The 14,267-nt window shown below is 41.8% G+C and overlaps 1 protein-coding gene across 17 annotated transcripts in view; it reads left to right on the plus strand.

Moving 5' to 3' along the window:
- The window catches only part of RBM20 (RNA binding motif protein 20), a 125,225-nt gene that overhangs the window by 103,330 nt on the left and 7,628 nt on the right, over positions 1-14,267 (plus strand). For 11 of the 17 annotated variants that reach the window (XM_083843191.1, XM_083843192.1, XM_083843176.1 and 8 more), the window contains 9 exons: positions 457-518; positions 674-765; positions 1,110-1,207; positions 5,512-5,655; positions 6,595-6,726; positions 8,569-8,648; positions 9,495-10,182; positions 12,085-12,183; positions 13,578-14,235. In XM_083843191.1, coding sequence (XP_083699317.1) covers positions 457-518; positions 674-765; positions 1,110-1,207; positions 5,512-5,655; positions 6,595-6,726; positions 8,569-8,648; positions 9,495-10,182; positions 12,085-12,183; positions 13,578-14,235 — 2,053 coding nt within the window. The remainder of the gene's footprint in view (positions 1-456; positions 519-673; positions 766-1,109; positions 1,208-5,511; positions 5,656-6,594; positions 6,727-8,568; positions 8,649-9,494; positions 10,183-12,084; positions 12,184-13,577; positions 14,236-14,267) is intronic. The other 6 variants (XM_083843187.1, XM_083843180.1, XM_083843188.1 and 3 more) reach the window with 3 other exon arrangements.

The raw sequence follows: 14,267 nt of genomic DNA on the forward strand, positions 1-14,267 counted from the left end.
AATGCACTGCCTCATTTGGTTCATAGAAGTGTAAATAACTAAATGCACTTCTCTTACAAGTATTGCTCATCTACTGAAACGAATAATCGCTATCTTGGCTGCTCTGTGTGCTGAGTACCCTCTTCATGGACATTGCAGGAGCTGAGGATGCTCAGAGCCTTTCAGGATAAGCTTTTCAGATATAATAAATTGATTTAATAGAAATAAACATACTAGATTTAAAAACTAATACAGAGAAGCTGTCCATGTGTAAAGCAACTGGTAGGTAATTTAACCTACAAATAACAAATCAGTAAATGTATTGGATAAAAGTGCACTTGGATACAGTATCATACACTTTGATCTTCAGCATTTCAGTATTGATTTTAGAATAAGGTAAATGGAATGGAGAAGCAATTTCTTGTAGATTTGTTTCAGGATTTTTCCTGTGCTCATCATCTCTTTGTTTCAACATAGGACTGGGATCAGCACATTAAGGGAAGTCTTCACATCCAAAAATGTATGGCTTTTTCAGATAAGTAAGTATTGTTTCACAGACAGTCTTCCAACTGAATTTCTAATAGAGTATCCCTTACTTCAGTGGCTTTACACCAGGAATTTACTGTCTAATAATAATGCTTTAATATTTATGGCACATCATGCATGCTCCTAAAGTTGTTTTTTTCTTTTCCAGCACTGGTATCCGGTGTGTGTTAAGTTCAGCAGATGGAACATTGCATTTATCACCAAATAATGCAGCAGTTTTCAATCCATCTAGTATTGAAGGTGAATGGTTGTATGTGCAATAATTTTAAAACTTTTTTTTTTTAATGAAAGGGGAAGTCAGTGTTTGGGGAAAAGTGGACATTACAAATGACATATGATACAAGTTTCCAAGGAAAATAGTTTTTAGATGTTGTATACAGAGAGACTTAAAAGGCAAGATTATCTTTCAAAATGTCAATTTATTTTTCGTTCAATTAGTTGTTTTCACAGTACAATGTGAAGCAGTGTATAATTTGGTGTAGAAACTATGAAATGAATTGTTATGTAAATGGGGCATTGCTTACTGAGTCAAGATGATAATATGAGTCAAGATTTTCACAAAATGTGTGTAATCCATTATTTAGATTATCCTCCAAATGTCGGCTCATCTTTTATCACAACGTCAGCAAGATCCTTTGGCCAGCCAGGTCCTACATTTTCTTCTCTTCCATCAGGGGTAAGAGTGAGTATCTAAGCAAACTGATCTCCTTGCTGAGATTCTTGTAGAAGCCACTTACTGGGATTTAAAATGTGTCAGTTCAGGCAATGATGTGAACATTGAGTCTGTTATTTAAACCTTCCAGCAGCTCTCTTATGTCTTTGATTTTGGTCAAATCAGAACTCAACTGTAGATTTTTTTTCTCAGTGCTAAAAGTTGTTTGCTTGATAGACAGATCTGGGGAGGGTGATGGACTGTTCTGTGTGTATCCCATAATTTTTTTCACCCATATTCTGAACATTTTTGACACAGGAAAATCAGCTTCAGCTAGGAATGAAGAATAGGATTATTTTTTACTTACTCTATGTATCAATTCCAGTGAGAAGCCTCTCCGGATATTTATCTGTAGCAATCACTCTGCCTCTCCCTTGCTGGGCTCCTTCTCCCAGGTAGCAGTGGTGGCAAAGACAGTGGCTGCAGCTTCACTAGCACTTATTCACCTAGGGGTCCCAATTCAATTCATTGTACTGGACTAGCTTTTTCTCAGTTTATTTTAGTGTACTATTTATATCATCTTCTGCCACTGGTAACATTTCAGCAAGTTTGCTTCAGTGTGCAACCTTCTGTGGTTTCAGTTTATTAGTTACCCCAGCACTCATCACGGGTTCCCAGTTGTTTTCCTCTAGTGTGCAACTGAATAACCATTCTAATAAGCAAAAAGTGCCAGGAAAAAAAAAAAAAAAGCTAACATTAGAAGTAATTCTAAGTAGTTCTTAAAATGGAGAAGAAATAAAATATATAAAAAAAAATAAAAAAAGGTTTTAAAAGAAGGCAAGAAAAGCAAATCATATGCAGTATGAATATACAAAGTTGTTAGGGTTACAGTGAAGCTCAAAATATATAAGAAAGCTATGATTAGAGTTGGAAACATCAAAAACTAATATTAGGACATTCATTGAATAGCAGCAGTAATCCAGGGGTTCAGGTTTTCACCTTGTTAGCTTTTGTGTTTATATCCTGATGTGGTCTCAGACTCTCCAGAAAGCCAGACTGAGTTGTGTCCCTGTGCCACTCCAGCTCACATCAGGCATTGCTTACAGAAACATCACCCAGATTCGTTTAATCCAATCAATTTTCTGCTGTGGGGTTTTGCTATGACAGGAGTTATTGGAAGAGATTTTAGCCTCTGCCCGTCGCAGACACCATGTGTGCAGGGCAGCAAAGAGTGGAGCTGCTTGTGATGCCTGCCTCCAAGGTCAGAGGTGGAGTAGCAGCGGCTGTGGAGGAATGTTCCTTTTCATCATGTCTGTCAACCTCGCAACAAATGAAATTACTGCTAATACCAGTATCGTTTCTCCTCAGAATCTGTCACTATTTGTCATCTAAGCTGCCTGCAGAAGTCCTTCTTCTGAATGACCTGCAGTACTAGGAGAGAGATAAGAACCAATAACTTCACTTTCCTTGGGCACTGTAAATCCCTTTTTCTTCAGAAGCTCATAAGGTGGACAGGGAGCTATATTAGAGGTGTTAAGTTTGAGTTTACCAGCTGTCATTCGCCCCACAACTCAGGTGATTTATAATTTACTACACCTTTGCACAGCAGTATTCATTTTCAACTAAGCTGCTGCCATTTAACTGAGCAGTGGGAGATTATACTTGACCCTGCATGTAATCATAAACAAAGTGTTCAGATTTCTGGAAGAGCTTGATACATGCTCTCTGTCTGTAAATAACTCTATCCCTCTTCAAAAGGCAAATACAGTGCAACAAGTCTTCCCTCAGCCCTGGAGAGCCATTAGCAGTGGAGGGACAGGACTGCCAGTTTCTTATTATCTTTAGAAAAGATTCATGAAAAGCTCAAGAAAGGGATAAAGAATTTGAAAAGTAAGAAATCCCCAAAACTGGGAAAAAAAAAAGATATAATAAAAATAAGTAAATTCGTTTGGTGAAATAATATTGGAAACTGAAGTGTTTTTCACTGTTACACATCAAATAATTTATTCAACAAGTTATATGTTGAGCAAATTGGTTTTTTAGTAGTTGTCCAACTCCGTTAGTAAACCCCTGTAGACATCAGCTGCAAAGAAAGTTAACTTAAAGTCTTACACTCCACGCTTGATGCACAACAGCTACTTTAACTTCCCGGGTGTGGATATAGAAGGCGTGTATTCCTTTTCTGGCTGTGTTTTACAGTTCACTTAATGAATGGATCCTATTTAACTTCAATCAGCTGTCAAGATTATTGCCCGGTACAGCCCATCCACTCCTGGTATGAGTGTCTGACCACTTCTTAATCATGAATTGTAGTAGATTTATGATGTAGCATTTCAATTCAAGCCATTGCCAATTTGGGGGAGGTGGTAACATCTCACAGTCATCTGATTTAATGTACTGCTGAGTGCGTGTCTGAACCTGGGCCCTGGCACGTAGGTAGGGAACAGCTAAATCTTTCTAGACCTATATCTGCTTAACAGACAGTCTCTTAACAGATCTGACAAAACAAACAGGAGGTGCCAGGTGACTTGAGGTGCTCCTTTGCTGTCAGAAGGTTTCTTTTTCCCCTGCTAGTTGTAGGTTGTATTCTCCTGTTGCATGCTACATGCTGCCTTGCCAGGTGCACTCAGCCATCACTCCTTTTCTATTCAGGTGGAACTGAGTTGCTCCACCTTTATCAGGGTCAGGTCTGCTTTATTTTTCTGCCAGAGAAAATACTTTTCAGCTGGACTGTGGCACTTGTCTGATTTACCTTATGCACCTGGGCAGTCTCTGTGAGATACAAGCTAAAGAGCAGACCACTGCATGATGTAGGGTCTTATTGCAGCAAAAATACACAAACAGTTAAGTGGTAAAGCCTGGAGGGAAGGTAATGGGATGAAGGTGTAAATAAGATAACATTAGCTCTGTAACTTGTGAAGTTGCTGACAAGCCAAACATTTGTGATGGCTCTGGTGAACTTGATCCCACAAGATTACATGATTTGCATCTTCCCTTGAATGGCACAATTTTAACTGAAGGTAGAGTTACTTCTTCAATAAAACCCTAACAGCAGAAGTTATAAACAGGGAAGTAGTCTGGGAGGACATTATCCTGTGTGAGCAATGTTTGCATATCTTTAGCTGGGGTAAATTATGTTTTACTCTCAGTATACACTGATGTCTGCTTGCACAAGGAGCGTAGACCCTGCTTTCCATGTCAGGGAGATGGGCAGCTCTTTGGGAACTGCCCCAGCACTCCAAAATAGACTTCCACCCTCGGGAAGTGACACTGCACAAGTAGCGTGCGTCTGTGCCAGCCAATCTGGGACCTCTGCCTCTTTGCACATCCAGTGGTCAGCACACTCCCAAGAGAAACGTCCCTCCTACTGGGTGTTGTTGTAATGGGAAGGGAAAGCAGTAGGTTTTCCAGCCTGAGTTGTGTCCTCCTGCAAATTGAATGGGGTTGCTTTTACCCCCAACTCAATCCGTTCCACGAGGGCAGAAGAAGGGTTTGAATTCAGCCCGTGCTATCCTGAACTCCTCTGCAGTCACCTAAACTGATTTCTAATATCTGTCAATCCAGAGGGGACTGCAGGGAGCATCTGTTTCAATCTGTAGGCACCACAGACAGCAGGTGTTCACTGAGTCATTGAAAATATTATTTTTTTTGTGCATTGCTGGCAAATTATTTGTTAAGGGCCTTTTACTCAGCAACAATATATGTGTGTGGGGAAGGCGCTGTCACTGGACAGAAAGCTGCAGGACAAAGGAAGGCTGTGCGACTTGGCAGAAGAGCCGTGGGGGTTGTGGTGGTGAACCAGACAGGTACCAGGCTCACAGGGAGCTTTTTGGAGGGTCTGAGACCTCCCCGTGGCAGACACCCCCTCCATCTCTGAGTACTCCAAACTCTCTCTGGTGCTGGGTAAAGTCCAGTGTCCTGTGCATGTAGCCTGGCTCTCTGCTGCGATGCACCAGGGACGTGAAGTCGCTGACTCTATGAGGTTTGAGGTGGCAACTTACCTTCTGCAGCAACATCACTAATCCTATTTGAACTCTGTCTAGAAGAGAATTCTTTCTACTGGAAGAGCATTTCTTCTAGTAATCTTCTCTGGACTTTGTCATATCCAGAGATGGGGACTCCATCGCAAGTCACACTTCAGTTAAAAATATGAATGGGGCGGGAAATGTTTAAACCTGGATGTTAAAGTATGTCTTTAAATAAGGATATTTGTCTTTTATAACAGGTACGCAGAACAGAACATTTCATATTTTTTTTTGCAGAAATGTAAGGTCTAATCTAATAGCTGGAATATCTAAGATAAAAACTTGGTTTTGAGTTGGGTTTTTTTCCAGTTTCCCCAGAGAAAATCTACATTGGGTCGAGTTGTTCACATCTGCAACCTCCCCGAGGGAAGCTGCACAGAGAATGATGTCATTAACCTGGGCCTTCCATTTGGGAAGGTCACCAACTATATCCTCATGAAATCCACTAACCAGGTACTGTGCGTGCGGAGTCACCAGCAGTGATGTAAATGGACACAAAGACGTACTGACGTGCTAAAGGGAGGCTGTGCCCTTACGGGGCACCAACACCTCTCTCCCTTGTAATCTGCTCCGTATTGCAGTAGAGCTCTGTCTTCAGGGTGATTTTAGAATCCAGGAGATTACGTCTACCAGTGGTAGACTTGGAAGATTGGGATATCTTCTCTCACATAACTATAGCAGACAGTGCAGTTGGATGTGGAAGCCACGCCACGCCAGTGAGCAGTGTGTGGGATGGTAACGTTTCAAAATGTGCTCAGTACACAGCTGGGAGTTTTCTCCTTGGCCAGTTAGATCACAGTCACATCAAATGCAATTTTCATGCAAATAGAAGTGCTAGAAAACATTGCTCTTCTTTCTTAAAAAATAAATATATATTTTTTTACTTTGTTTTGGCCGGTCATGCCCTGATATTCTGCTTTTGATTAGCTCCCTTGCACTTTGCAAGACAGAGCTGGCAGTCTCAGGAGCAGTGCCTGCCTGCTGCAGCATTGCAGTTCTGCATCCTGTCAGCAGCTGAAGAAGCACCAGTGAGGCAGTGGGGAAAAGGTGTTTTTTTTTCATGTATCAAGAAAGATTGGATTCCAGTCACTTGTTTTTTGTTTTTTTTTTGTTTTTTTGTTTTTTTGTTTTTTGTTTTTTTTTTTTAAAGTGGCTTCTAAAGTTGCCTATCAGCTTTCATAGCTGGGTTGAAGCTATTATTTTTTGTTAAAAACAATGAATGGCCTGAGTATTGCTATGTCAGCTGCAGGGCTGGAGAGCTACCCACTTCTGTACTATCAGGATATTTTGCATGAGAAGAATCCAAATGAAAGTTATTGTGCTGCCTTTTCTGTCTTATACTTTGTTTTTTAATTCTGTAGTAGATTTTAAAGCTCTCCCCATTTGTGCTAGGCCTTTCTGGAAATGGCTTACAGTGAAGCAGCACAAGCCATGGTGCAGTACTACAAAGAAAAACCTGCTATGATAAATGATGACAAGTTACTTATTAGGATGTCTAAAAGATACAAGGAATTGCAGCTGAAGGTAAGATCAGATTCCCGATCAGATTTCCTGGGTTTCCATAGCATGTTCATGAGAATACATCAAAAAACCTTTGCTGATTGCTGATTTCTAGTTAACATTTTAAAATTACGGAAAAAAGAAATGAAGAGAGAGAAATGAATGAATGTGTGTTAAAGATTGTTTATACTTAGCTGTTTGCTGTTGTTCTAAATTGTAATTCCTTGGGAAGATCACATTTTCTCTTGTTCTCTCATATCATTATTTCATACATCCCTTCCAAGGTTCCTTCTGAGCAGGCTCCCCACAGTGCTTGATTTAACAAAGGTCTAAAGCACAGCCCTGTTGTAAGGTACCACATGTCAGCAAAAATAAGAGGTGCCATCCTTTTAGACAGGCATTAAGCTTGAGGCAGTGCTTTTCCCTGGTTGCTTGCTTGAACCGTAATACATTCTCTATACTGAGCAACAATGGCAGGGATAAACATCACACTGATTAGTTTTTCTTTCTTTCTTGAGAATGACCTCACTTAGAAATAAGATCTATTGTCATTTATGTTGTTATTATTATTATTTACATAGAACAGAGCAATATTTGGTCCTTGTACTTTTTGCAGGGTGTGATACTTTTGATGTAGACACCTGAGCGATCTCCAAAAAAAATCAGTACTCTTGAGAGCGTAGTGGCAGGAACTTATGTTCTGCTGTAATGCTAAGGGAAAAAAATTCATGAAGACTTGGACTGGAACCAATGGTGCAAAGCTGAAAAGCTTTATATCATATTATCCAACACAGCACAAAGTTATTTTATAAAATAAGTGCAGTGTTCCAAGTTAAGAGGCCTTTTATGAGCATTAAGGGAAAAAGAATAACTCAGATGGTCTGGTTTGACCTTTGGAAAAGTTTCTATCCTGCATGTGTTTAATAGATAAGGGAAGCTTGAAGGAGTTGTTAGAAGCCCATAAATCAGGGTGCTCTTTTTTGCTGTGGTATTGTGAGGCACCAAGAAGTGAGGTGGTGGGGACTGCACAGCTACACACAGAGGCTGAACTGGACTTACCCAGGAGAGTGTGGGAGTTTGCCTAGACTTCAGGAAGGTTTTCAGCAGTTCCAATGGCAATCTCTCAGGTTATGGAATTGTTTTTCCCTGCATGAGCAAAAGACCCTTCTCTTTGTTAAAAACAAACAGACGAACAAAAGTACATCAGGAAAGGGGGAATATGCATGAGCTATTTACCACTACGAACTGCTCTGAGTTCCTGCATGATTATGTTGCTCAGCTGTGCATGCTCCAAGTGTTTGATGAATTGCACACGCTCCAGCCTGGAGTAGTGCACCTTCTGTAGATGATCTTGAACCTCAAGTAATCAGCACTTCCTGCACACGTTGTTCTTGCACTTAGCTTTTCTGAAGCTCTTGTGTCTAAACATAGTCTTTCAGAGCCATACTCCAGAATGGCAGGTCATTCCTAGGTGGGCAGGGACAGGCTGATGCATCTATTTAGTTCAGGTGTCAGAAAAGCTGTCTGGTTTGTTTCCTCTTGCATCCACTTCTAGAAAATACTCCATAGCAAATGTGTATCAGGGAAGTACAAGCTAGTTGTCAAAGCCGACTTTCCAGAAGCCAAGTATGAGGAGACAGTGCTACAACATAACGGAGCAAATTTTCCGTTTGTGTCATTTGACTGCTTTGATCATGCTTATTGAGATACCAGTTGCAGAAAAGACTGTAACCAGACCACTGAACAAGTATTTCTCATTAGTGGTGAAATGGAATGATGCATGAATGCTGTTTCTGAAAGGACAAATCACGTATAATAGCTTGGAGAGCGGTGTAACATGCTAAACAGTGTCTTTGTCTTATTTAGAAACCAGGTAAGAACGTGGCTGCTATCATCCAGGACATCCACTCGCAGAGGGAGAGAGACCTGCTGCGTGAGGCAGACAGGTAAAGTTTCTGTAGAGTTTGGAACTGGGACCTGGATAAGTCTGAAAACCAGCAGGTAGAATAAGCATAGTCTGTGTGCTTCCCTTTCTTATCTCATTTGCTTTCCTATTTTGGATTTCATTTCAAATCACTGTAAAAATAGTACGATAGTAGGTGAAGAACCTATGTAATGAGACCAGATTGAAACAGACTGTTAGGAAAATAAATTAACTCATTACTACTGATGATAATGACTCAGAAAATAGGCTTGGCATGCAAAGAACTTACAAATGAAGCCATTCCCCTCTCCTCACCCTTGAGTGAAAAGCATAAAGGCTGAGGTTGCTGTGAGACCTGGAGAGAGGAGGAAGTTTATTTTGGTATATTCCTGATCTGACTGACTTCATTAGTACTTTTCTTGACCTTCCAGAAAAAAAATAAAAATTAAAATTAAAAAAAAAAAATAAAAAATGGAGAGGACTCACAGTCTTAAAACACCTATTTTAAACAGGTGATCATTTTCATTTTTGTCTCAGAGATGACCTAAAGGAGTGAGTAGTAAGGATGCTAACACTAGGGTCGTTGTAAGGGTGTTAACATATGATAAGCTTTTAACATAAAAACCCCTGTGAGATATTGTAAAGAATGAATTAACATATTTTTGGCAGATCTGTGGGGACTCGGTTCAACTCTGTGGATACGGCACTGCCTTTTCCCCTGTTTGCTGTGTCTGCAGCTGTGCAGTACACGTCTGTGACAGACCTGAGGTCTCAGGCACGCAGGGGTAGCCCCCGTGTGTTTGCAGTGCACAAGAGCTCAGCGGACCACGGTGGGTCAGCCAGTTACAGCTGCCTTTTCCTTCTGCAGCAGGTATGGCACGGAGAGGCCCCGCTCTCGCAGCCCCATAAGCCGTTCCTTGTCACCCCGATCCCACACTCCCAGCTTTACTTCCTGCAGTTCACCCCACAGCCCGATGGGGACCGGCAGGACCGACTGGGGAAATGGAAGAGAGTCGTGGGATCAGTCCCCGTATTCCCGACGGGACGAGGAAAGAGACAGCAGAGAATGGCGAGAGAATGGGGATGAGAAGAGGGATAGGACTGACACGTGGGTACACGAGAGGAAACATTATTCCCGACAGCTGGACAAGTTTGATTTGGATGAACGGATTGAAGGAGGCAGAGGGCACAGAGAAAAATATTTAAGGAGTGGTTCTCCTGGCTCTCTTCACCTTATATCTGGCTACAAGAGTAGGGAAGATGACTATTACCGAAAAGCCTCTAAGTCAAAATCTGACAAGTTTCAGAGGCAGCTGCAGGAGTTGCCTGGCAGATCTAAGAGAAAGGAAGAGGCAAAGTTAAGGGAACGCAGGCATTCTTACAGTGAGGACGCTGCTAGGGAGGAGATGGCTGAACAGAAGCATAGCAAAGCCTCTGAGGGCTCCAGGCAGAAACAAAGCGAGAAGAATAAAGTGAAGAAAGCGGAAAAAGACCAAGAAGAAGATGCTGCTGCTGAAGGCGGTGACTTGAAGGAAACCAAACCCGTGGAGAATAAGGTAAATAGAGATGCAAAACTGCATGTAAGAAGAAGGTAAATGATGATGTGATGTATTTTCTGAAATATTTTAGGTCACTTGTTTTGGGTGTGGTGCTGGTGATATACAGTGTTTTGCCATGATGGGCTTAGGGAATATAGCCCTAGAAGAGATCTTGGGAGGTCACCTCATCCATGTCTTTGGCCAGATCTGTGCAACTCTATTACACCATTGCAGTGTTAAATATTTGCACGTCATCTTCTGCTGTCCTGCACAGAACCTCTGGGTAACCAGTGAGGGGAGGAGTTACAGGCAACTAAAACAAAACCAAAGGAGTATCTGCTGTCTGCATGCAGGTTGCACATGCAGGGGCAATTGGCCTACTGTTCTCTTTCCCAAATCTGTGACTTGCCCCCGCCCAGCTGCTCTTTCAGCACCATTACCTCCTTCCTGCTGCGTGTGATGTGGATCAAGTTATCTGGGAATTAAGTAGTATGTTGCAGGGATGCACGATATATATTGTTATGCTGCTGTTGCTGCAAGTTGCTATACTGCAAAAACGGGGAATGAACTTCTCATGAGGAATGTTTTCCTTTGGTCAGCTCAGTAAAGCAATTGGTGTTTGTTAAATCTGTGTTCCTGCCCTCAGCTGTGGCAGGGGTAATTCACACCGCTCCCTTCAATGTGCTGGCAGGAATCTCCTCCCGTGGCAGAACCACTGGATCAGCTCACCTGTAAAGCTATGGGATCGCTGGAGAAATACTGCCGGTCGGTGAAGTGGCAGTGTTTGTGGGTTTGATTCTCAGCTGGGAAAGAATAGAGAGGGAACAGATCAGGATGCCTCGCTCGTCTCAGAACAGCCCATGCTCATATCCCCTCCCTGCAGGGATCTTATGTCTGGCTCTCGGCCACCCTGCCTCCCCCAGCCCCCTGGTGATACCCGGCCTCCATCCGCCCACAGGGACGCTGGCACAGGAGGCTGCGGAGCTGCTTTGCTGACCAGGGGTCCCTCTCTGGCTAGTGACTGCGCTGCCAGGGCTGTCTCTGGCTGTTTTTAGTTGACCTTGCATTTGTTCTTCTTGTGTGGGGGCAAGGTTGGTGGAGATGTCTAGATCTTGTAACTCAGCGAGTCTCTGTAACGGTTGGCAGCACTAGCTCATGCCATAGATATGTGTCTCTGTAACCGCCTTTTGTCATCTTTCTCCCGGGGCCGACATTTCACCGTGATGGATGGTTCCTTGGGAGATTTCTTTCACTTACGGAAATGTCAGACAGCTTCCTGAATCATCAGTGCTGCACACCCCTCTGCATATTTTTCTGTTCATTTTAAACTGGCTTTGTAAAAGGCACATTTCTCCAGGGATTGCTGCTGATAATGTGTTTTAAAAGGAAGAAATAGGTTTGAATGCTCTCGAGCTCATATTTTTGCTCCACCCCTGTTTGACTAAGTGCCAGGTAATACTGTGGTTTTGTTCTTCCAAAGTGTGAACAGTGCAAACAGTCACACTCTTGACGGATCCTGCGTCAATAAACAAAACAGTTAAGGTCTTTTGTAGGGTTTTAACACTGCTGCTCTCCTTACCACCTCTGACTCAACATAACAGATGTGAGTAGAGAACGGGGGGAGAGACTGGAAATTTTAATGAATTCACATTCTCCCCAACCTGTCTTCTTGCTAACTCTATGATATAAATTACATATCTCTAATTTCGTTTCAATTTTTTTTTTCGTAATTCTTGTTTGTGCAGCTTTGCAAATGGAATCAAATTCTTGGGCCTTTTCCCACAGTCCAGTTGACTTGCATTAACTTTAGAAATAAAGAATGTGACCTTGTGAGTGACTTTGCTTCCCTAAAGCCAAAATAGAAACATAATAGAGCACCACTGTGTATTGCTATATGTGTATATGTTGTATTTATTTTAGCTTGGAAAAGAGGAGCAAAGTCCAGAGAAGAGCTCACCTTCAACTAATAAACAAAGAAGAGAATCTGGAGAGATTCTGGAAAACGCAAGAAAAGAGAAGGTTGGTGACATGTTGGTGGCAGCTTCCATGATAAAATAAGTGAAACCCCAGGTGTGGTAGCATGTTCAACTGAAATATTAAAAGTCCCATGGAAGGGCGTGTAGAGGGGCTGTAGAATGGGTGTCTAAATTACTTTGCCTTATCTTGACCTTTTCCTGAAGTCTCCAGAACTCTTTTTTTAGTTGCTCTTTGCCCATGTACATTGCTTCACATGCATAGCCCTTGGCACTGACAGCTGTAATGTATGCCCAAGTGAACCATGTAACTTTGTGAACTGTGCCCAAAAATAGGAGATGCAGTCAGTCGGTGGAGAAGGAGGGAACTAATGATGAAAACTTTTCAGAGTATTGGTCTTAGACGGATTATGGATAGTAGCCTCTTTAATTATTTCTGTTTTTAATTAAATAGTGTCTTTACAGCACCCCTACTGCAGCATCGCGGTCGGAGACAGCAATGTCCTTGGAATTCCTCCAGCTTCATATCTGTAGGGTCATGGGTTGATGGTCAGATATGGAAGCTATTGATATCTGTTGCTGCAGAAAACTGATCTCCTGGCAAGAACAGCGTCAACTCCCAGAGTTTTCTTGCTGTTTTAGGATTCTAGGAGGGGAAGTGTGGGAATGACCAAACAGGAGGAGAATACAGATTATTAATAGATTATGTGCTCACGATGATTCTGAGAGTTGAAATCTAAACTGCACCAAGTATGTATTGAAAAGAACAAATATGTTATAATTGTGATCATCCTAAATGTCTACAACTGTGTATATGAGGTACTTCAGATTATAAACATTGGAGTATGACAGTAAAACTGATTTTTCTCAAAGTCGAAGCCAACCTCTGTCAACACAGTCCCTGGCAGAGGGCTCTTGCTGGTGGAAGGAAATGACTACAAAACATAGACATGTTTTCTCAGTCATTGTAGGAATTTTAAAGGACCTAATCTAGCAAAGTCAAAGCCACAGTGGCTAGACTAGGGTTCAGTATATTCTCACTGTAGTGCTTATTTCTGTCTGCCCTGGGACAGAGTTAGAGAAAGGGCGAGGTTAGTTTCCTTGGGGATCCCACAGCTGTCAGTCACATAATAAAGTATGACATGTTGTGCCTTGTTCTGCTGCTTACAGAAAAGCAAGAAGTGGAGACTTTAATGACGAAGGCAGTTACAGGATCTTCCAAAAGTGAAGTTTATATGATTGTTATAAAAATATTACTTGTTCTCGTGCGTAAGGTTTAAAATCATAGCACCAACGCATGTCGTTCATTGAAACTAAACCTCAAAGTGGGTTAGACGTGGTCAGATCAAAGCTTTTCCTTGTTACTGAAGTTCAAAGCCCACTGTTTATCAGTGTTGATCTGTAATCACTGATCTCAAATTTTTTACATCTTTGTGACAGGACCAAGACTGGGAGAGTGGAAGTGAGATAGAAGGCGAGACCTGGTATCCTGCTAACATGGAGGAATTAGTGACAGTAGATGAAGTGGGAGAAGATGATTTAATTATGGAGCCTGATATAACTGAGCTTGAAGAAATTGTACCTGTTGATCAAAAAAGTAAAGCCGCTTCAGAAATGTGTCCCTGTATGACAACCATGTTAGAACTGAAAAATGATCATGGCCACTTAACCAGGAGTGAAGACAAATTTGCCCATAAAGCTTTAGAAACAAACTTCAGATCAGCAAAGGGTAGTGTAGCTTCTAGCGTCTGTCAGGATGAAGAGGAGGAGGATGACAATGATGATGCTGTAACTGAAGCATCAAGCCTAAATCTGGACCCTGAGCAGAAGCCAGAGGAGTCGCAAGAAGACCAACCTGCTAAGGATCAGCAGCAGAAGGAAGAAAAAAATGATAAAACCTCTGACACTCATTTAGAGCCTGAAGATCACCATATACCTTCTGTTCAGCTGAAAGAAGAGGGTCTCCAGCTCCCGGATACATTTATAGATAATTACAAACAGATGGAATCACAAGGAGCTGAGAGCAGAGAAGTTATGGAAATGCTTGTTAAAAATGCTAGTGAAGAAACAAGACATGGAAGCCAAGAGTGTCCAGAGGGTAACTACTGTTTCTTTTTTTTTTTTTTTTTC

This window comes from Anser anser (assembly GCF_964211835.1).
Source record: "Anser anser genome assembly, chromosome: 7".
In the NCBI taxonomy this organism is placed as follows: Eukaryota; Metazoa; Chordata; class Aves; order Anseriformes; family Anatidae; genus Anser; species Anser anser.